This window comes from Anabas testudineus, chromosome 11, assembly GCF_900324465.2.
Source record: "Anabas testudineus chromosome 11, fAnaTes1.2, whole genome shotgun sequence".
In the NCBI taxonomy this organism is placed as follows: Eukaryota; Metazoa; Chordata; class Actinopteri; order Anabantiformes; family Anabantidae; genus Anabas; species Anabas testudineus.
Genome location: NC_046620.1, coordinates 21265721 through 21290034, shown reverse-complemented (window position 1 = coordinate 21290034; position 24314 = coordinate 21265721). Strand labels below are relative to the sequence as shown.

The following is a 24314-nucleotide window of genomic DNA, read 5'->3' as shown; positions in this document are numbered from 1 at the left end:
ATGTTCTTACTAGTGAAGTTCTTTTATCTAGATCAATAACAGATGTTCTTACTATGAAGTTATAAAAGTTCTACTATGAAGTTCTTTTATCTAGATCAATAACAGATGTTCTTACTATTGAAGTTCTTTTATCTCGATCAATAACAGATGTTCTTACTAGTGAAGTTCTTTTATCTACATCAATAACAGATGTTCTTACTAGTGAAGTTCTTTTATCTAGATCAATAACAGATGTTCTTACTATTGAAGTTCTTTTATCTAGATCAATAACAGATGTTCTTACTAGTGAAGTTCTTTTATCTAGATCAATAACAGATGTTCTTACTATTGAAGTTCTTTTATCTAGATCAATAACAGATGTTCTTACTAGTGAAGTTCTTTTATCTAGATCAATAACAGATGTTCTTACTATTGAAGTTCTTTAATCTACATCAATAACAGATGTTCTTACTAGTGAAGTTCTTTTATCTACATCAATAACAGATGTTCTTACTAGTGAAGTTCTTTTATCTACATCAATAACAGATGTTCTTACTAGTGAAGTTCTTTTATCTACATCAATAACAGATGTTCTTACTAGTGAAGTTCTTTTATCTACATCAATAACAGATGTTCTTACTAATGAAGTTCTTTTATCTAGATCAATAACAGATGTTCTTACTATTGAAGTTCTTTTATCTAGATCAATAACAGATGTTCTTACTAATGAAGTTCTTTTATCTAGATCAATAACAGATGTTCTTACTAGTGAAGTTCTTTTATCTAGATCAATAACAGATGTTCTTACTATTGAAGTTCTTTTATCTAGATCAATAACAGATGTTCTTACTAATGAAGTTCTTTTATCTACATCAATAACAGATGTTCTTACTAGTGAAGTTCTTTTATCTACATCAATAACAGATGTTCTTACTATTGAAGTTCTTTTATCTACATCAATAACAGATGTTCTTACTATTGAAGTTCTTTTATCTACATCAATAACAGATGTTCTTACTAGTGAAGTTCTTTTATCTAGATCAATAACAGATGTTCTTACTAGTGAAGTTCTTTTATCTACATCAATAACAGATGTTCTTACTAATGAAGTTCTTTTATCTAGATCAATAACAGATGTTCTTACTAGTGAAGTTCTTTTATCTAGATCAATAACAGATGTTCTTACTAGTGAAGTTCTTTTATCTACATCAATAACAGATGTTCTTACTAGTGAAGTTCTTTTATCTACATCAATAACAGATGTTCTTACTATTGAAGTTCTTTTATCTAGATCAATAACAGATGTTCTTACTATTGAAGTTCTTTTATCTAGATCAATAACAGATGTTCTTACTATTGAAGTTCTTTTATCTAGATCAATAACACATGTTCTTACTATTGAAGTTCTTTTATCTAGATCAATAACACATGTTCTTACTATTGAAGTTCTTTTATCTAGATCAATAACACATGTTCTTACTAATGAAGTTCTTTTATCTACATCAATAACAGATGTTCTTACTAGTGAAGTTCTTTTATCTAGATCAATAACAGATGTTCTTACTAATGAAGTTCTTTTATCTACATCAATAACAGATGTTCTTACTAGTGAAGTTCTTTTATCTAGATCAATAACAGATGTTCTTACTATTGAAGTTCTTTGATCTAGATCAATAACAGATGTTCTTACTATTGAAGTTCTTTGATCTAGATCAATAACACATGTTCTTACTATTGAAGTTCTTTTATCTAGATCAATAACACATGTTCTTACTATTGAAGTTCTTTTATCTAGATCAATAACAGATGTTCTTACTATTGAAGTTCTTTTATCTAGATCAATAACAGATGTTCTTACTAGTGAAGTTCTTTTATCTAGATCAATAACAGATGTTCTTACTAGTGAAGTTCTTTTATCTAGATCAATAACAGATGTTCTTACTAATGAAGTTCTTTTATCTAGATCAATAACAGATGTTCTTACTATTGAAGTTCTTTTATCTACATCAATAACAGATGTTCTTACTAGTGAAGTTCTTTTATCTACATCAATAACAGATGTTCTTACTAGTGAAGTTCTTTTATCTACGTCAATAACAGATGTTCTTACTAGTGAAGTTCTTTTATCTAGATCAATAACAGATGTTCTTACTATTGAAGTTCTTTTATCTAGATCAATAACAGATGTTCTTACTATTGAAGTTCTTTTATCTAGATCAATAACAGATGTTCTTACTAGTGAAGTTCTTTTATCTAGATCAATAACAGATGTTCTTACTATTGAAGTTCTTTTATCTAGATCAATAACAGATGTTCTTACTAATGAAGTTCTTTTATCTACATCAACTATTGAAGTTCTTTTATCCACTTATTATCACACAGTTTCTAGAGGTGATGCAATCTTGCATGAGGATGTTGCAGTGTGGCGGGAACATGTCCTTCAAAATAAAGCTTAATGGAGTAAAGCCGTAAAAACAATGTTGTAGTTTTATTGCAGATTTGTTTGGGATTTGAAGAAAACAAGTATAAAACAGCTTTTCAGTTTCTTAACCCCATGCTCTCCCATAGCATCACAAATTCCAGCATTTGAACCTTTTGCTGATAAAAACCTGAATGATTTTCTTTCATCTTTGGCAGTAAAACCCAGAATAAGTCTAAATGCAACAGACATCGTTTGAATAGACTGTTTTTTTTATTTATTATAAACCAAAACCTGGCTCATTTGGGATCATTCAGGTTTATCTTGAGTTCAATTGGACTGTTGGAAGAATTATTTGTGTGTCTTAATGTCTCACATAGTTCTTGTGCATTAGTAATGTAAATGTTCCAGATGAGCGTTCTGGCTGATTTGGTTTGGATCCTAGAAAATACCAGAATCTAAACAGACTTTAATTCAAATAAATAATGTGTGAAGCGTCTTTCTTTCCTATCTGAGGTGCAGGGTGATGGTGCGCTCTTATTTTGAAGGTAGAGTCGTGACTTCCGGCTGTCCATGCTTCTCCGTGCTGCTCAGTGAGTTCGTCCTGTTTCACTGAAGCTGTTTCAGAACCAGGTAAGAAACCGAACGACTGTCGACACCGGGGTCCGGTGAAACCTACCGGGGTCCGGTGAAACCTACCGGGGTCCGGTGAAACCTACCGGGGTCCGGTGAAACCTACCGGGGTCCGGTGAACCGGGGTCCGGTGAAACCTACCGGGGTCCGGTGAACCGAGGTCCGGTGAACCGAGGTCCGGTGAACCGAGGTCCGGTGAACCGGGGTCCGGTGAACCGAGGTCCGGTGAAACCTACCGGGGTCCGGTGAACCGAGGTCCGGTGAACCGGGGTCCGGTGAAACCTACCGGGGTCCGGTGAAACCTACCGAGGTCCGGTGAACCCTACCGAGGTCCGGTGAACCGAGGTCCGGTGAAACCTACCGGGGTCCGGTGAACCGGGGTCCGGTGAAACCTACCGGGGTCCGGTGAAACCTACCGGGGTCCGGTGAAACCTACCGAGGTCCGGTGAACCGAGGTCCGGTGAAACCTACCGAGGTCCGGTGAAACCTACCGGGGTCCGGTGAACCGAGGTCCGGTGAAACCTACCGGGGTCCGGTGAAACCTACCGGGGTCCGGTGAACCGAGGTCCGGTGAAACCTACCGGGGTCCGGTGAACCGGGGTCCGGTGAAACCTACCGGGGTCCGGTGAAACCTACCGGGGTCCGGTGAACCGAGGTCCGGTGAAACCTACCGGGGTCCGGTGAAACCTACCGGGGTCCGGTGAACCGAGGTCCGGTGAAACCTACCGAGGTCCGGTGAACAGGTGAACCGGGGTCACGATATCCAGAAATAAATAGTTTGAGCCGAGTTAAACATCCCAACACTGTGATGTATGAAACCTCTGAAACGATGTTAGAAGCTGTGAGAGTTGATGTCAGTAAATAAGTAGGTTTTTATTTAAAATGGAGCTCGGAGAACGGAACATAAACTGTGATTATTAACGATAGAAATGATAGAAATGAACATAAACTGTGATAATTAACGATAGAAATGATAGAAATGAACATAAACTGTGATAATTAACGATAGAAATAAACATAAACTGTGATAATTAACGATAGAAATAAACATAAACTGTGCTAATTAACGATAGAAATGATAGAAATGAACATAAACTGTGATTATTAACGATAGAAATAAACATAAACTGTGATAATTAACGATAGAAATAAACATAAACTGTGATAATTAACGATAGAAATGATAGAAATGAACATAAACTGTGATTATTAACGATATAAATGATAGAAATGAACATAAACTGTGATTATTAACGATATAAATGATAGAAATGAACATAAACTGTGCTAATTAACGATAGAAATGAACATAAACTGTGCTAATTAACGATAGAAATGATAGAAATGAACATAAACTGTGATTATTAACGATATAAATGAACATAAACTGTGATTATTAACGATATAAATGAACATAAACTGTGATTATTAACGATAGAAATAAACATAAACTGTGATAATTAACGATATAAATGATAGAAATGAACATAAACTGTGATTATTAACGATATAAATGAACATAAACTGTGATTATTAACGATAGAAATAAACATAAACTGTGATAATTAACGATAGAAATGATAGAAATGAACATAAACTGTGATTATTAACGATATAAATGATAGAAATGAACATAAACTGTGATTATTAACGATAGAAATGATAGAAATGAACATAAACTGTGATAATTAACGATATAAATGAACATAAACTGTGATTATTAACGATATAAATGAACATAAACTGTGATTATTAACGATAGAAATGATAGAAATGAACATAAACTGTGATAATTAATGATAGAAATGATAGAAATGAACATAAACTGTGATTATTAACGATATAAATGAACATAAACTGTGATTATTAACGATATAAATGAACATAAACTGTGATTATTAACGATAGAAATGATAGAAATGAACATAAACTGTGATAATTAACGATAGAAATGATAGAAATGAACATAAACTGTGATAATTAACGATAGAAATGAACATAAACTGTGATATAAATGAACATAAACTGTGATTATTAATGAATAAATGAACATAATGAATGAATTTTAACAACTAACTTTGGTTTAGGTTGGTAAAAAAAAAATCCTTTAGATGTACAAAGAGGTTACTAAAACAAATTAGTATATGACGTAGATAATTAGATCAAATAAAGAGTCAATTAAATCAGAATACCAACAAAAACAACAGGCTTCATCAAACACTAGATTACAACAGTGCTGTGGATCATTGGGACATTGATCTGCATCACATCACTGTAAACTTAGTTTCCTACTGATCAGTTAATGCACTTCTGATTTTCTTTGTAAAACATTTCTAGTAAAGGAGCCCAGGTCTCTGAAGGTAGTGAACGTCACATCTCATCCAAACACAGCTGTCAGTGTAGCACCTGGTGTGGTACATGGTACTAAACTGAACCACAGACAAAAGACCCACTGACTGCGGAAGTCGGGGGAGGGGGCAGGGTCAAATGACGCACACGTGTTTATGAATGTATACATAATTTCATAGACAAATTTAGTTTTTGGACACTTTCGTTTTTTCTTTTATTTCAATTTACGTCGTCCTCATAACTACCAAGAGCTTTTTTGAGGTGAAGACTAGGGAATGACAGTTAGTGTCCTGACAAGTATAGTGAGACATGACCGTGTGTGTGTGTGTTTCATTGACAAAGCCTATAGTTTGAAAACTGTCATGTGTAAAAGTCTTTATTGATTTCTAGCACGTGTACAGATATACCATAAAAACAGAGATGTACATATTGACTCTGACTCTTTTTCATATGTAGCTTTGACATGTCTGAAGTTTTCTAATGTTGTTGCTCTTGCATTCATTTTCTTTTATTTTCCATTTGATTCTTTATTCTATCTCCTTTAAGGTGTGTTTTAACATTATTGTGAAAGAAATGAGCACCCATTGCTACCTAACTTCATTAAGATAAATCTTTATTGAGCCCACAGTGGGGAAATTCAATTATTACAACAGCTACAAAACATCAGTAAGGTGCAAAAAAAATGTGTAAAGATTAAACATTTTACAAATTTACAGTTATTTACAAATTCAAATAATACACATTATATATATATAAAATAAAACAAACTACTAAAGAGAAGGCAGGTTGGGTAATGACACTGCATGGTGGGTTAGGTCATGGTTGTTAACTAAATTAATGGTCTCAATTACATTACTGTTAACAACATGGCTGTGCAAATTTACTAGCCAGTCATGGCAAATTCACGTCTATACCCAGCAGTTTATACTAACCTTTCAGCACCCCTGCTGTTTCAGAGTGTGCAGACCCTACCCAAATCTAAACCATGCATTCTCTTTCTTCGAAGGCTTTTTTAGAAGCAGACAAGAAAGTGTATTAGAGAGAAGTGGTCCTTCTTTGATTTGTTGTTATGTAAACCACATTAACCAAACTGGACTTTATCTTTATCAATTTATTATCCAGCCCTAGTTCCATTGAATTATTCAGTCATACACAACACATCATACACTTTCTGTTTCAGTTTCTTTCCACAAAAAAGAAAATAAATTTCACACATCTTTTTATTTATGGAATTTTCATTCATTGTAATTTTGTAGGTTTATAGTTGGTTTCTACATGATGCTGTCTGACAAACTGACCTTTTTGCACAGGTTTCTTCCCATGTGATGCATCATGTATTTTATTGTATAGTAATGAAGTGAAAGTTCTCACTCTCGTTTTATTAAAGTGAAGTCTCTTTTTTTTTGTCAATTTTTCACAGCTGGGAAATGTGTGGTATCTGGGCCTTGTTTGGCAGCGATGAGTGCCTGTCAGTTCAGTGCACAAACGCCATGAAGATTGCCCACAGGGGCCCGGACGCTTTCCGATTTGAAAATGTCAACGGCTTTACCAACTGCTGCTTTGGCTTCCACAGGCTGGCTATTGTGGACCAGCTGTATGGCATGCAGCCGTTACGCATCAAGAAGTTTCCTTTTCTGTGGCTCTGCTACAATGGAGAGATTTACAACCATCACACGGTGAGGAAACTTAGCTGCTTCCTAGGATGCATTTCAACCCCATAGTTATACAACTTAACTAAAAGACTCACATGTTCAAACACGAGAACGTTGTAGCTAAGAGCACTAAGCAACACCTGAGAGCCCCCAGTATAGAAGGGTCTTCATTTCTGGAAAAGGGAAGTGAGTAAACGAGACGTGGTCCTGCATGGTTTAGGGTTTAAGAGTCACTTCTTCTGAATGTTGGTCGTCACAGATGGAACAAAAACAGTCAGTGTATTGTGAGCAGTAACTGATTGATGCCTTTGTTACTCCAGTCTCCTCTCACTGCTCCAAACAGCCAAGCAGAAACGACGTAAGGTGGGAATAACAGAAAATGTTCAACACAGACACCTTTCTGAAGCGTGTGGTTGTGTGAAGGGATAGCAATTTAAATTTCCTTTATCTGTAGTCGGACATGTTACAAACAATTGGTTGATAATTATCAATTTATGACATACAGCTCCTTACGAAAACTGATGTGACCTGTATGTTTCATGAGGTGTAAGCAGGATTTTTTTAAGAAAGTTGCAGATGAGTTCTGTTTTTAGCACATTTTTGTGCTAAACATTGGGAAGATGTTGCTAAGCATGCAGAGGTGGTTAGCTCGTTCCACCATTGTAGAACCACGCAACTGAAAAGTTTGATGATGAAGAGGGGGGACCACTAGATGTTCAGGAGGGATTATAGATGAGGGAGTTCAGGTAGGCAGGGGGTGTATAGTTGATCACTCTGTAGGCAAGGGTCAGGGCTTTGATCCTGATGTGACCAGCTACAGGAAGTCAGTGCAGAGATCTAAAAAGTGGTGTAACGTGTGTCCTTATTGACTGATCAAAAATGAGACGTGCTGCTGCATTTAGGATCATCTCGAGGAGTTTGATAGTGCAGCTGATATTTTGCAGTAGTCTAGACAATATATGACCAGAGACTGCACAGTGACTTGTGTTGTATTGTCTGAAAAGGTAGAGTCGGATCTTTGTGATGTTGACAAGAGCAAATCTGCCCTAGAGACAGAGGAGGTGTGGTCAGTGTGAACATAAAACATCAGAGTTAGTTAGGAAGTTAAAGAACAGATGAATGAACATTCAACACAAAAGGAAGCCTGAATCTTTCTTTCTGGAACTTGCTTACATAGGTTTTTTTTCTCTACATGGTTTGAACTTGTATTTGTGGATGATCTGTGTCCACTGACAGCAGATTTCAGAGGTGTTCTGAGTCCACCACAGAATTATGTCTGTTTTTAATGCAGTGGCACCTGATGGCCTGAGTTGGTATTTGGTCTTTTCACTTGCATGTAAAGATTCTCTGAATCTCCAAATCTTTGAATTCTACTATAAACCACAGATCATCTATGAATTCTTTGTCATTTTACATTGAGAAACCTAATTCTATTCTGAAGTTGTTGAATTATTTGCCTACACAGTCATTTACTTCTGAAACAGTCTCCAGTGTAAGGAACTTGATGTGAAGATGTGAGTCAAATATCTTAACCCTGTGTGTGCCATCTCTCCAATGTTGTTTCAGCTTAAACAGCAGTTTGAGTTTGATTACCAAACTAAAGTGGATGGTGAGATTTTGCTCCATCTGTACGACCGCTTTGGCATCGGGAAGATGGCCTCTCTTCTGGATGGTGTGTTTGCTTTCATTTTACTGGACACTGCCAACAGAAAAGTCTTTTTGGGGAGGGATACATATGGTGTCCGTCCTCTGTTCAAACTCCTCACTGATGATGGATTCCTCGCGGTGTGTTCAGAGTCCAAAGGTACTAGGGTAGTCTATCACCCCTCAGTGAATCTGGGTCTGATTTTGTTAACAGAAATGTTCAGCATTGCTCATTTTGTCCTTCTGTCTGCAGGCCTTATAAACATTACCCATGCTATGAGCACTCCAGCCAACATTGTCCCCTTTCTCCCTGGACACTATGAGGTCTTTGACTTGAAGCAGAACGGCAAAGTTCAGTCTCTCACAATGGAGCAGTTCCACTGCTGCACACAGGAACCTGCCCACGCTACCTACGACACTATGGAGAGACTATCTACAAGTACCAAACTAAGCCAAGTTCATTCAGACATTTTCGTATGTTTTTGTATGGCATTTAAAAAAACACACACATCTCCACAGGTTTCGATGAAGAAACTGTAAAAAGCAACATAAGAACCCTGTTTGAGAACGCTGTGAGGAAGCGCCTCATGGCTCACAGGAGAATTGGCTGTCTGCTGTCAGGTAACTTGAAACTCTGTCGTCTGTGTACTGAAGCAGTTGTTGTGGTTGTTTGATACAGTGATAACAAACCCTGTCCAATGTAAAAGAAAATAACATTTCTTATTTTATAGCTTCAATATGTAACTACCGAACAACTCTAAAATAGAGAATTTTGAAGGTTTAAACCCCCTCCTCATCCAGTCAGCATTTGTGGTGCGAACACTGAAGTGGTTCCAGCCTACAAATATCTAGGTGTGAACCTGGACAATAAGTTGGACTGGTCACTGATGAACAATATAAAATAGGACAGAGGCGTCTTCTCCTCCTAACGTAGCTTAGGTCGTTAGGCATCTGCAGGAAGATGCTACCAATGTTTTATTAAACTACAGTAGCACATTTGCTGTTTATGCTGCAGTTTGCTTGGGAGGCAACAAACCACAATTTAGAATCACAGTTAAATATGTTTGATTGTACAGATATTAACAAACTAATTTTGGTCTGAATTGTCACTGAAATGCTGGTTGTTCAGTTGAATTAGTTGATCCCATCAAACACACACAGTAACCACAAGACAACTATTGAATGCGATACAGGGAGAGGATGATGCTAGGATCAAACAGTTTAGAACTATTTGTAGTTTGTGTCAGTGGTTCTCTTTGTGTCTGTTCTTCAGGTGGTCTGGACTCAAGCTTGGTTGCTGCTACACTGGTGAAACTGGCCAAAGAAGAGAAGCTGCAGTATCCCATCCAGACATTTGCAATCGGGTCAGATGACAGTCCAGACGTCATAGCTGCTCGCAAGGTCAGTTCAATTGAAATTCTTGTGACAGACGCCTCGTCATGTTATAACGTGTGGCAGCAGTGATTCTTGGTACAGTGTGAACTCATTTCAGCTTCTTAAAATGTAACTAGCCAAATAATGTTTGACTACGTTCTGGTACAGTGTGTAATATGAATAGTTTGTGTTGCTTCTTGGAAACATTGAGAATTTTCAGTGGTGGTTTGGTGTTTGTCAGGTTGCAGCACACATTGGCAGTGAACACCATGAGGTGAACTTCACTGCAGAAGAGGGCATCCAGGCAGTAGAGCAAGTCATCTTACACCTGGAGTCCTATGACATCACCACCATACGTGCCTCTGTTGGTGAGTCCAAAATGAAGTTGGAATAAACTACAAAAAGATGAGCTGTTGTTCAATGGTTTGAACAACAGTTTTGTTTCCTTTTGACATTTGGGGAAAAATAAATCTACAGTTTGCACTTTTTATTCTAATGGGTTTAATAAAAAGGCAAAACAGAGCCACAGTTGTACAGGTTGTAGCAACACTACACACTACTACACTACGCAAATGATTTAATTACTGGAAAACATTTATGAAGTTGTAATGTAATAAGATGGTGGAATTATTTAGCGCTGCTTTTTTAATTACTGTGGTTAAATTCTGATCAGGGCAGTTCAGTAGCCAGAGGCTCCCTGTTTCTCTCAGAATGGGTGCTCACCAGTAAGTGGTAAATGAGGTTTCCATGCAATCATCACGTAGACTGTCCATGTGAAACTTTGCATCCCTCCATTTATGCTAATGGATGTGCTCAGTGATGTTTCTCAGTGTGCTGAATCACTACATTCCTTTTCCTGCTCATCGGTCTGTGTCATTCACAGTGGAATCTATTGGGATTAGTGGTCAAAAAGGTCGCGGGGGCAACAGACCACATACTGACCCAATCAACCAGTGATCATGTCTAATAATACAAGTGAATCATTCCCTCAAATGATCGAGCATTTAGGAATTTTTCCTTATTCTGCTTAATTCTTATTTCTGCAGTAGTTTCCTTTTTGCTCCTCTGTAGGGATGTACTTGGTTTCAAAGTACATCAGGGAGAAGACAGACAGTGTGGTGATCTTCTCTGGAGAGGGTTCTGATGAGCTGACACAGGGATACATTTACTTCCACAAGGCAAGTCCCATCCTAGTAATGAGTCAGTCAAATAAAAGTTTGAATAATGATGCTGTTTTTATTTATATTTGGTTTCTCGCATTCTGGAGAGCATGAGATCTCAGAAACACCTGGAGAGAATATCTTCACATCTGGAACAAACATTGAAAAGCACAAACTAATAAGAATATGAGTCTGGAAATACATGAGTATCAAACTGATACTTGACTGGTTAGCAGAGGCAACCGACCGCGAGACAGTTTTTCAAGTCAAAATGTTCTAATTTACTTCATTGGCATTGGCTAATAGTTACTGCAGCAGCAGTAGTAGTAGCAGTAGCAGTAGCAGTAGTAGCAGCAGTAGTAGTAGTAGCAGTAGTAGTAGCAGCAGTAGTAGTAGCAGTAGCAGCAGCAGCAGCAGCAGTAGTAGTAGTAGCAGCAGTAGCAGTAGCAGCAGTAGTAGCAGCAGTAGTAGTAGCAGCAGTAGTAGTAGCAGCAGTAGTAGCAGCAGTAGTAGTAGTAGCAGCAGCAGTAGTAGCAGCAGCAGTAGTAGTAGCAGCAGCAGTAGTAGTAGCAGCAGCAGCAGTAGTAGTAGCAGCAGTAGTAGTAGCAGCAGTAGTAGCAGCAGTAGTAGTAGCAGCAGTAGTAGTAGCAGCAGCAGCAGCAGCAGTAGTAGCAGCAGCAGTAGTAGCAGCAGCAGTAGTAGTAGCAGCAGTAGTAGTAGCAGCAGCAGTAGTAGCAGTAGCAGTAGCAGTAGTAGCAGCAGCAGTAGCAGTAGCAGCAGTAGTAGTAGCAGCAGCAGCAGTAGCAGTAGTAGCAGCAGCAGTAGTAGCAGCAGTAGTAGTAGCAGTAGCAGTAGTAGCAGTAGCAGTAGTAGCAGCAGTAGTAGTAGTAGCAGCAGCAGTAGTAGCAGCAGTAGTAGTAGTAGCAGCAGCAGTAGTAGCAGCAGTAGTAGTAGTAGCAGCAGCAGTAGTAGCAGCAGTAGTAGTAGCAGCAGTAGCAGTAGCAGCAGTAGCAGCAGTAGTAGTAGCAGCAGTAGTAGCAGCAGCAGTAGTAGCAGCAGCAGTAGTAGCAGCAGTAGTAGTAGCAGCAGCAGTAGTAGCAGCAGTAGTAGCAGTAGCAGCAGCAGTGCTACCCTCTGCCGAGCCTTTCAGGTTTGACCTGTTTGCTGTAAATAAGAAAGCTCCAGTCCAGTTTAGTTCTGTATCTGTCATCATTTGTCTGCTTTCCCTTGTGTCGGTGTTTAATAGTTGTATTTCGCCACGTGGTGTTTTCAACAGGCACTCTGCATTATATGAACAGGTGTTTCTAATGTTTTGGCCACTCTATTAACATTAATGAGGCAGCCAGAACTTTTGAACTTCATATGACCCTCCAGGACTGCTCCACCACCCATTATGACCTCGATAATAAACCTGTAGTACGACTTTAAAAACAGACTTTGGCTTCCATTCAATTGTTCAGGTGTATCTAATGAAGTGTTCACTGAGTGTATGTATGTACTACTATGATTTTCATAGAGATGCATATTTAATCCTCATACATTTTTAACCTCGTGCTGCCGTGGTCTTCATGTTAAAGACTGCTGTGTGTTGAAGTTGATAGAGAACAGTTATTAGGTCCAAACCAGTAAGATCGTCTCTGCATTTAGTTTATTCAATAATTCTTTGTGCTAAATCAGATCTGTGTTTAACTTCCAGGCTCCAACTCCGAGAGCAGCAGCAGAGGACAGTGTTCGACTGATGAAGGAACTCTATATGTTTGATGTTCTCCGTGCTGATCGCACCACTGCTGCACATGGGTAACACCTTTTATTTCCTGAACTCCCACTGGCCTCACTACACCTCTGTTGTTAAAAACATTGATGAACGTCCAGAGCATCTCTTTAGGATTGTGGTCTTGGCCACATTTAACCACTTTGAAGAACAATGATGACACTTGTCCTGGTCCACAGGCAGCATAGGAGGAGATGATGATACTGCCACCGCTATGTTTCAAGTTGGGATCAGGTTGTTAAGCTGGACTGTTGAGTTTAATTATCTTCAAACATAACACATTAACATGTTCTGCTTTGGCCTCATTGATCCAAAGAACATTCTTCCAGTAACAGTCTGGTTTATCTACATACATACTTCCTCCTACAACTCTGCCATTAGTCCTGAGCGTTACCATAAGGTTACTTGAACTGTTACACATCTGCTCTTGGTACCATCTTTGTTGGATGACCACTCTTGAGGAGGTTTGAATGTGCTCCATTTGTGCTCCATCTTTCTTAGAGTTGTCCTTTTCTGTGTTTTGGTATGGACTTGGTGCACAGTGTTATAAATGAGGCCCCTCGTGTGCCTTTTTATTTTTCAGACTGGAGCTCAGAGTGCCGTTTCTGGACCACAGATTCACAGCATACTACCTCTCCCTGCCTGAGGAGATGAGGATTCCAAAGGTCCGTTAGGCCTGATGTTGTGTCGTCCGTCTCAGCACAGTTCAAATCATGTGCACTCATGTGTTGTATGTCCTGTGTAAGCAGCACGGAGTGGAGAAGCACCTGCTGAGGGAATCCTTTAAAGGTCTCAACTTGATCCCTGATGAGATTCTGTGGAGACGCAAGGAAGCCTTCAGTGATGGGGTGATGTCTGTGAAGAAGTCCTGGTACACGTGCCTGCAGGAGCATGTAGACTCTATGGTATGTAAAACCATATACTGTAATAACACAGTATAATACAGCAGCTGATACGAACGTTCGTACGAACGAAGGTTTGTTAGGACGAAAAAGACTTCTGAAAGATCTCTGAGGCAGTAGTGGGATATTGAAACCTGAAATCATTCACACCACTAGTGATACAGAGTTACAGTGTTGGTGAAAGTGAAAACAGGTCTTTACAAAGTCATCTAAAATAAATCCCTGTGAATTATGGGTAACGCAGTGAGCCACATCTGGAGTCAGCACATTTGCAACTGGGCCCTTTGACAAGTCCAAGTATGTGTTAGAGAAAAGCTAACAGCTGTAGCATTTTTTAACTAGACGTTAACACTATGCTTTAACGCTAATGCTACCTGTTGTTGAGTCTCCAAGTAGAGCAAAGTCCAGACCTTTAGATTCAGTGTCCACCCTCTGGATGTCATGTCCAGTCAGGGAGGCTGCTTATCAGGCTGTTGGGGGGAAAAGTGCAGAACAGTGCACTCTGTGAGACAGTAAGAGCAGGAGCGAGTCAAATGATGAGACATTAACTGAACAATTCAATTAGTCTGTTGGCTTCTTAAACAACAGACGCTGGAAAAAAGGGTTTCACACCTCACACATTTACATTCAGTCATTTATCAGACGCTTTTATCCAAAGCGACTTACAAAGGTAGGCAGGGTAAGCATAAGGAGGTCTTGCCTAAGGACCCCTACTGGAGGTAGACCACAGCTGGGATTCAAACCCCAGTCTCCCACATGGAAGGTGGTGATCTTACTACTACACTAACCAGCTGCTTACACCCCTAACCCTAACCTGCTCCTTGTGGACAGGACTGGGGATTTGAACTGCAGCAGGCATCCCAGACTAGATGGATATATCATCCTTAGATTTTTGTATCATGTTCAGTTTGGTAATTTAATGTGAAGGTCCTCTTATCACACGATCTTTAGTGTTGGGAGTTAAGTTCAGTTCTATATTGTTACCATTACGTTATTATTCTATTTATTCTGTTCTTTTTAACCTTTCATGTCAGTTTTACTCTGCTGCTGTGACTCGTGAATTTCCCTTTCAGTGGATCATTAAATATAGATATTTTTCTTAACTATCTAATCTAATCTAGTTGTTGCACCGTAGACCTCCAAATCTCAGTTCTAGACACTTTAAATGACTCATGGTCCGCTGGTCAAGATGTGATGTGGTGAGCTACTATTTGGACCATGTTTTCATACAGCGTACACTTGTTAGACAGTACAGTGCAGCCTTTCTGTTTAGAGGCTCCTGTGTATCCACAGTGTTTGACCTGCTCTGTCTTCTCTCAGGTGAATGATGACCAGATGGAGAAGGCTCATAAGACTTTCCCACACAACCCTCCACCCACCAAAGAGGGCTACTACTTCAGACAGGTGTTTGAGAAGCACTACCCGGGCCGAGCTCAGTGGATCTGCCATTACTGGATGCCGCGCTGGATTAACGCTGTCGACCCATCGGCCCGCACCCTGTCTATCTATAAGCCTGACAAAGACCAGTGATCGACTGGACCAGCATGTGTGTGACAGTAATACTGTTATTTGCCTTCTTGGTATATTTTCTACTGTATGTGTCAGGCTTTAGGATTGGTCTGGTAAATTTAAATGGAATTAGTTACAGTAATATAGAGAGAGAGAGAGAGAGTGTGTTTCTATCCAGTTCATCACTTATAATGTATGATCATGCTGTGAAAACAGTCCTCAGTACTAATATTAGTATTTGATAAAACCTAATACTGTTGAACCAAGACTTCTATTGTTTAGGTCAGTTAGCTTTTGAGAAGTAAAGTGTGTTAGATGGTCTTTATCTATTTAATCCAAATTTTAATAAGATTCGAATCTTATCTTTGGATCAGAATCTTTCTCACCACATACAAAACATTAAAGAGCTGATTTGTCTGATATGAATTTGACCAATTCCAGCTTCACAGTAAGTAGATATGTTACACACAGTGAAGGTGACCCATGGTAACCAAAAGAGCTTAAAACAGCGGCAGCTTCCTTCCAGTACTAAAAATAAAAGCACTCTTTAGGCAGCCTGGCTTACTTCAGAGCAGTATAAAGTATTATATTATTGAATAATTATGGTTGATTAATGATGTGTAGACACCATCATGTTGCAGTTGGTAGAGGCGGGGCAAGACACATTTAGTCCATGAGAATATAGCAGCGTTTATTATTAAGAATATGTGAAACCAAAGCTGTCAGATACATCCAACACCACCAGGTGGTGGTAATGTGGTGGCTGATGAGTGTGTTTCCTCAAAACTCTTTTTAAGTACAGTACTTTTATGTACTTCAAGTACCATACTTAGTTACTTTCCACCACTGAACTTAACAAGCACCTCTAAGGGCTGTTCTCAGTTTTCTGCAGGAGAATCTAACACATTCAGAGCTCATTTGTCTTTATTCTTATTTCTTTACTAGATTCCAGCTCTACTGGAAGCACTTGTGCAGTTTGTGTGTCTTTCCATTGATCTGTGAGAGTTGCCACCAAGGCCTATGTGGTCGCTAAAAGAATCAAGCTGAAGCTTTTGAGCTGAACTTAATATGTTGATGTGTCAAGTCTACATGTGCATTGTACTGAAACACTCTGCTGCTGTTTCTGTGTGTTACTGTCCAGAGAATTTATCACAACACAACACAAACCAACCTTTAATGTTGTGTCTGGATTAATGAGAATAATCCAGTACTGTAGTGATATCATTATGGTTAAAGTCTTGTACCACATTTGACTGCAGACTGTGATCTAACTACTGTTTCAGCTTCTCTTGTTCCGTGTTTCTGTGGTTTAGATGTTTGTGATGATCTGTTTTTTACTGGTGAACAACGGTGGTAGCTGCTGTGGCATCATATTTCATTTAAAAATCCCCATGGTGTGTAGGGCGTGTTTTCGCGGTGGTGGTTTGACCTGAAGCAGCACTTTACTTTCCTGCTGTTATTCCTCAGGCTTTATAAAGGAGCACGATGATAAAAGTATTTTTATAGCTTCACACTGTACCGACCTTTGCAACTGGGCCTTTTAATCCTGTCAGTGGATGACTGCAAAATAAACCTGTTTCACCTCTCAGCATTAAAATGTGTTGTTATCTGTATGAGTGTGTATTGACTCCGTGTCTACCACCAGAGTGCGCCCTTTCCTCACAGTTACTAATTCACCAGTAACTCATACTGTGTGTATCACAAGGAATCCACGACTTGCAAGCTGCACTTGAACCAGTAAAGAAAATAATTTTAATATTTGTCAAATGACTATTACACACATTTATCCTGTCATATCAAACCGTATGTGCAGGTGGACAACAAGACTGCTCCTCTGAACCCAAACTGAGGATCTGTCCAAGAGTGTTGTATTTACAGAACAATCTGTTGCAGTGAAACAGTTATGAGGCACTATAGAGTGACTTTGGCAGTGCAGTTTTCAGCATACCCGAGGGTATAAGCCTTGCTTTGATGGTCCACAACAACATTTAGTCTTTGTGGCATGGCAGATGGTTGAAAAGCTCACAGAAACAACTAACATTGATAAAGACTCCATTTGTCCCTCATCCTTCCCCAGTATAACCTTCTGGAGGGACAAATAAAAGTGGCAAAGGTACAGCACTGCTACATCATTACAATGTGGAAACTGAATCATTTTATTTTACTAACAACTATACACAGTTTGGAGAAAACAAAACCAGTGTCAGGTTCCCCTCCCAAGAATGAGGAATGGCTCAATGAGACACGAGGTGAAGGGGTGAGCGCTTAGCGGCGCTTGTCATACGTCTGTATTGTGCTCCACTCGTAGGACTCTGGAAATGAAGACACTGAGTTAGCTTCACTACACATTTTACTGTGGCTGCTACTTTTCAGTTAAATAAAACTTACCTGGCTCCTCCTGGCTTCTTTTCCCCATCAGTCCAACAAATGAGTTGACTTTATGCCCTTCAAAGAAAAGAGATTTGGGTTTGAAACACAGACCATGTGGGACCGAGCTGATCAGAATCAGGACCACAACCAGGATTTTATAAAGTCTAATCCTTTATTTTCTGACCAGATTTGATTTAGTTTATCTTTATTATTCATGGTTTTATTAATTACATGTGGTGTCTGTAAATTGTAACTTCCCACAATGATCAATAACCTGTTCACTTGAACAAACAAGTGATCAGGTTAACATCTACCACCCTGAACACGTGGGGACTAAGCCCTTCAGGTAACCCCCCTGACCGCCAGCGTGAAAACCAAATGGTACCAGAATCAGCCTCCCACAGCCACCACTCCTGGATATGCTGTCTGTCCTGTCTGTGCACATCACATTCGACAGCTTTTATTTTTCAGGTTTGCTCAAACCTAAACAGAACTCCAGGGAGACCCCCCCCCCCCCCCCCCCCTGTCAGGTTTGCTGTGTACATTTGATGGACAGTTGGGCTCCCATCAGTTATTGTAATGGACTGTAACACATGGTGGGGAAATCAGGACATAACACTATGGAGAGGACGGGGTACGAGTCAACACTTTGCTTCCATGATTGACAGGTGTAAGAACACCGCAGCACTGACATCACCAAGTGTTAGGTGGTCTTAATGTTGTGGCTTATGTGGCAGTGAATAACAAAATACTGTAAAACATAGCTGCGTCTTGGATCAGTGTTTGGGCCCCTGTGTTAATGTGTAGGAGTATACGGGTTGGAAACATCCTTGTTCTAAGTGAAGCGTGACATGTAAAGCTCCCACTATCCATCACAAGCGTAAACAATCCAATTTAACTCTCAGATGTCCTTGGGGTATTGATCCCGCCGCGCTCCCTCTCCCTAATGATGAGTGACTGAAAGTCATGCCTGCATAAGAGGAATAATTTAGGTGTGTACTTAATTATGCTGCCTCGCTGAGTGGGTGAATCATTTAGAAAAATAAAAAAGACAGAAAAGAAAACACAACAAAGAAAAGGGAAAATCCCTTCCTCCTCATTCCTTTTGCCTCTTTATCTATTTCCTCTCCACACAGACATCTGCTCTGCACCACCAACAAATTAATGTGGTCCACAGTTCAAAAGCACACTAAAAAAACACGGACGTCAAACAATCTGTTCTTGCTGTCAATTAATTAAAGCCTGGGAAACCGTTTGCTCCCTCAATGTGCCACGTTTTCTTAACTACGGACACAGAAATAAAAACAGCAGCTCCATTAGTTTTGTTCTCGTCGTGTTTACAATAATGAATCGAAATGACCCAGTCCACTCTAACTGTAACTTGGTGTCTACAGAGCATCCAGAGCTAAACAGCTGCTGGCTCCTGGTGTAGTGTTGCTGCCTTTAGTCTTACATTTACAACACAGATGAGACAGCAGAGCATCTACAGCATCACTCTCAGTCCTGGTTTCTGCTCTCATGTAACACAACAGCTGAGATTATTCAGTGGGTTTAACTGAAGCGTAGTTTTCACTGAGGACACTGACGTCACGTTTTAGCAGCCTACCGGGAGTTTGGATACGGACTCCAGCCCTGTTTTTTATTCCTTCTTCTGATAGGAAAGCATCATTTCCTAAATTCTTCTAGTTAATAGAAAATCTACAAATGAACAACATCACTTTCTACTGGACAGTGGGAAGATAAAAAATGAGGTGATACGGACAAGTAGTTCACACCAACGTGTTAGTCCTCCACCTGTCCCACTTACATTTGAATGATTTTCATGTGGCAGACATGGACACTCAGAGCTGGGGGGGGGGGATCCCATTCATAATGATCTAGGACTACAATGAAATCAATGAAAGATGTAACTTACTTTTGCGGGTGATCTGTGCGTTTGCTGTGGGAGGAACGACGGGACACAATTTTAAAAACAGGCAGACAGAAGGAGACAGGATCAGTGTGGTACCGAGAATGAGCTCTCACCCATGGAACGCTTCCCCATCAGGCCGATGAACTGATGCGGGCGTGGCTTTCTTGTCATCCTCAGGAGGATTTCTCTGAATGGGTCGTTGGAAAGCCAGCCGTCCTGAGGGGGACAAGGAATGTCAATGAATGTTCAGGCAGATGAATCACTGTACAAATGATTAAATCATCTCCATATAGAGACAGACACCTGGAGAATAACTGCAAAGTAGTGATGATGAGTCTTAATGTGGCATGTTTTACTATTGTTCCTTACTCTCCCTCCCCACCTACTGTACACCACCCCCCAGTCACCATCATACATGCTCATATAAGCCGCACTGACTAATAGGGCACACCGGCCTTAAATTTAGACCTTCCATTAAGTGATTCCATTTCAGGATCTAATTCTAAGTGTGCATTAGTCTGACGGACATGTGGTTCTGGAGGCCACTGCAGCCCGGCCGTCTCCTCATTCATCTGCAGGATGGCCCCAGCCCACAGTCTCCAGGGAACCTGGATCCTCTCCAGCTCACAGGACGTGATCTTCATGTCAATGGATCAGCGGCACACTTAAGAATTCATTTAAATCATTTAATTTAATTTCTCTGCAACCAGCTCCACCTTCATGATGGATGTTTCTTACTGTTTAAGCATTTACTAAAACCTACATTGAAAAAGAACTCATCAGTCAGGTATACAGATACAAACCAGATATGAGCATCAAGACAATCAAACGAACACTGAAGACAGTAAGCTCATATTTGAACCTACTGGTCCACGACAGGTTCAGCTTTAAGGTTATTTCTACCTGTCTGTGGTGAAGCAGTGCACACAGACAGCTGTCTCACCGTCTGTCTGTTCTCCACTAACCTGCTGCTCCAGCTAACTGTCAGCAGGTCAAACACTAAAACACCATCCTCCACCCTGAGTTAACGAGTTAACGAGTTAATGAGTTAATGAGTTAATGAGTTAATGAGTTAATGAGCCGGACTCACCTGGAGCTGCTGACTGCTGGTCCAGTAGTCCACTTCTTCTTTGGGGTCGTTTTCCTCGGAACAAACTCGGGCGACGGCACAAAAAGCCACTAAAAGTGGGAAAAGCAGGAGCTTCATGGCGCCACTCGAGCTTCTCTGGGCTTTTCTTCGATTCTCTGACTTTATTCGAACTCTTCAAACCTCCGTCGACAACTCACTAGTATGAAGGTGGAGGCGCGAGCTGCAGCTGTGGTGTGCGCGCTCTGCTGGTCTCGAGCTCAGCAGCTGTCCATAACGGGTGCGTGCTTCCCGCCACTGTCTCCAAAGCTCCGCGCGCTCTCCGTCTGCTGCAACTTGGTCGGTCTCGTGCGTCGTCCTGTCCGCGGCGGCTCGCTCGCGCTCCTATATAGCAGTGAGACAGCGTTGCTTAGTAACGGGATTACAGTAGTGGGATTACCTGTGTAGTGGAGTACTGGTGGTGCAGCGACAGGTGTGAAGCACGAGCTGTGACTTCGTGTGTGATTTAATGTAGTTTAATTTACTCAGTTACTCACTGTCGTTACATCCAGACTGGAGATTAACGAGAGTTATATATAAATAATAAATAAATGGAACAGAATATATAAATAATATGATAATAAAGTACACAGTATACTGCAGTGTACACAGTAGTACTCTAGTAATATAATAATACTGCAGTGTACACAGTAGTAATCTAGTAATATAATAATACTACAGTGTACACAGTAGTACTCTAGTAATATAATAAAGTACTCTAGTAATATAATAATACTGCAGTGTACACAGTAGTAATCTAGTAATATAATAATCTAGTAATATAATAATACTGCAGTGTACACAGTAGTAATCTAGTAATATAATAATACTGCAGTGTACACAGTAGTAATCTAGTAATATAATAATCTAGTAATATAATAATACTGCAGTGTACACAGTAGTACTCTAGTAATATAATAATACTGCAGTGTACACAGTAGTAATCTAGTAATATAATAAAGTAATCTAGTAATATAATAATACTGCAGTGTACACAGTAGTAATCTAGTAATATAGTAATCTAAGTAGTACTCTAGTAATATAATAATACTGCGGTGTACACTGTAGTAATCTAGTAATATAATAATACTGCAGTGTACACAGTAGTAATCTAGTAATATAATAAAGTAATCTAGTAATATAATAATACTGCAGTGTACACAGTAGTAATCTAGTAATATAGTAATCTAAGTAGTACTCTAGTAATATAATAATACTGCGGTGTACACTGTAGTACTCTAGTAATATAATAATACTGCAGTGTACACAGTAGTAATCTAGTAATATAATAAAGTACTCTAGTAATATAACAATACTGCGGTGTACACAGTAGTACTCTAGTAATATAATAATACTGCAGTGTACACAGTAGTAATCTAGTAATATAATAATACTGCGGTGTACACAGTAGTAATCTAGTAATATAATAATACTGCAGTGTACACAGTAGTAATCTAGTAATATAATAATACTGCAGTGTACACAGTAGTAATCTAGTAATATAATAATACTGCGGTGTACACAGTAGTACTCTAGTCTGGAGCTCGTGATTTCCAGTGACTTCCAGCTGTCCTCAGTGGACGCCCTGTTTCCTGGCTCACAGGTGACCTGTACATCTACATAATGACGTCAAATCTGAGATGACGCACTCAGTTGAACTTGTAAATCATTTTAACTGATAGAAATCTTTTGTAATTGTGTTATTTCATATTGACTTTGGTGATTTCTAATAGCAAAGAAATAATGAATAGAAACGAATCAGTGTGACTTTAAATAAGAGTCATTTGTCTTAAATGCTGTATGTTCAGGATGATCAGAGGATTCACTGTCACTAAACACCTTAGTGAGTGCGTCGTCTACAGTTCTTCCCATTAAACCACTGTGACAGTGGGTAAACTCTGTGTTTTCTGACCACTTTACATTAACCAGAGTATTATTTTAGTTAAGGATATTTTACATTGACTGACTCTAAATGAATCAACATGCTTCCTGTCATGGTTGTGAAATTCATGTTACACATCAAGTGTTGAGATTGTAGAATTTTTTGTTCCGATTTAGGGAATCTGGACACTAACGTTCATTATTTCTCTCATGGGGGGCGTGGGGGTTCCATGGTCAGAGCGCCACTTCGGACTGGAATTTAATCATCCTCACAACTGTGACAGCTCATCCAATTAACAGACGGAAGGGGGAGGTGAGGAGAGAGAGCTGGAGAGAGAGAGAGGTGACGGAGCCGTTGGAACCAAGGGAGGGAGTCACCACGGAGGAGGAGGATTGAAAAGGAAGACGTAGGAGGTAAAGAGAGCAGGGCGCCATTGAAGTTGGGACACAAAGATAAGCAGTTATGCAGATTATGTGGGGAAATGTGGACCGATGTGGCATCAGTCCACTGCCACTGAGAGGCACTTTCAGTCATTACTGCTGCATGGGTAAGGCATCCGGCAGCAAAACATGCTCCTATAAACCATGAATATATTAAAACTTAAGGTGATTTGGTGCATGGAATGAATCCAGAACAGATCATTTGTTACAAGACAAAGAAACTCTGTGCCAACACTTAATGCACAAGCTTGAATGAGAAACTCTTGGTTCCCTGGTTTATTCTCAGTGAACATTTACACAGAACATCGTCCCAGTTTAGTTTTGTGATGAAATTAAAATACTTGATGTGTAATATTTTAACATAAGAGGGGAAGTAATTAAACGACCTGTAATTACATCTTCTGGTAATGCATATGGTAATTTATGGATTCAAAAAACTGTAAGATTTGATAGAAGAACTCTGAGTGAACCATCATGTTTTCATTCTTTCAAATTACAGATGCTGTGCTAATTGAACTGGGCCAGTCACAGTCTGTCGGAGACTTCACAACAGGAGGGCATGCACTTCATTTTCCAGCTTGACAACTTGATGGCATCAGCAGATGTAAGCTGAAACAACTTAGCCGTAGATATATATATATATATATATATATATATATATATATATATATATATATATATATATATATATATATATATATATATATATATATATATATATATGCCCTGTATAAAAATAAAGTACTCTATACCAGCTGGAACCAGTCCTCCAAACTCAATGACAAAGCCAAAGCCAATCATTTGTAACTGCCTGGCCACTGTTTACCAGAGAGTTAGTGCCTTTCAAAACACATTTGACAGTACACACACACACACAAACACACACACACACACACACACACACACACACACACACACACACACACACACACACACACAAATATGTGGAAGAAGTACATGTGCTCTATTTGAAGAGGTCTATTTACAGGGTGGGACCACTCGGAACCCCAGAGGTCTTTTCCCTGTTTAAGGTAGTTTTGGTCAGGTAGGTTAAATAGTCATAATTACAGCTCATAACAAATACATAGAGAGGTGAAGCACTTAAATGTCTGCTTCAATTAATGGTCGGGAGACTGACGTGTCACCCTTTAAGTAATCCTCCGAGTGAAGCAAAGGGACACATGAGGGCCAT

General features: G+C 39.5%; 2 protein-coding genes across 2 annotated transcripts; one reads left to right on the top strand and one right to left on the bottom strand.

Annotated features, from left to right (window-relative positions):
* Positions 1–2946: 2946 nt before the first annotated feature.
* asns (asparagine synthetase) lies at positions 2947–16980 on the top strand. Its single transcript, XM_026349434.1, has 12 exons — positions 2947–3031; positions 6801–7056; positions 8599–8836; positions 8930–9115; positions 9196–9297; positions 9950–10077; positions 10292–10418; positions 11122–11228; positions 12907–13007; positions 13565–13646; positions 13731–13886; positions 15204–16980. Exons 2-12 carry the CDS (start codon positions 6808–6810, stop codon positions 15411–15413), a joined length of 1686 nt encoding a protein of 561 aa, XP_026205219.1. The 5' UTR covers positions 2947–3031; positions 6801–6807; the 3' UTR covers positions 15414–16980.
* A 154-nt stretch (positions 16981–17134) lies between these two features.
* On the bottom strand, positions 17135–21102 carry tac1 (tachykinin precursor 1). Its single transcript, XM_026349075.1, has 5 exons — positions 20765–21102; positions 19788–19890; positions 19678–19701; positions 17781–17837; positions 17135–17704 (listed from the first exon to the last, which is right to left on the bottom strand). The coding sequence occupies exons 1-5, from the start codon at positions 20879–20881 to the stop codon at positions 17658–17660; spliced, it is 348 nt and encodes a 115-aa protein (XP_026204860.1). The 5' UTR covers positions 20882–21102; the 3' UTR covers positions 17135–17657.
* Between the last annotated feature and the right edge of the window lie 3212 nt (positions 21103–24314).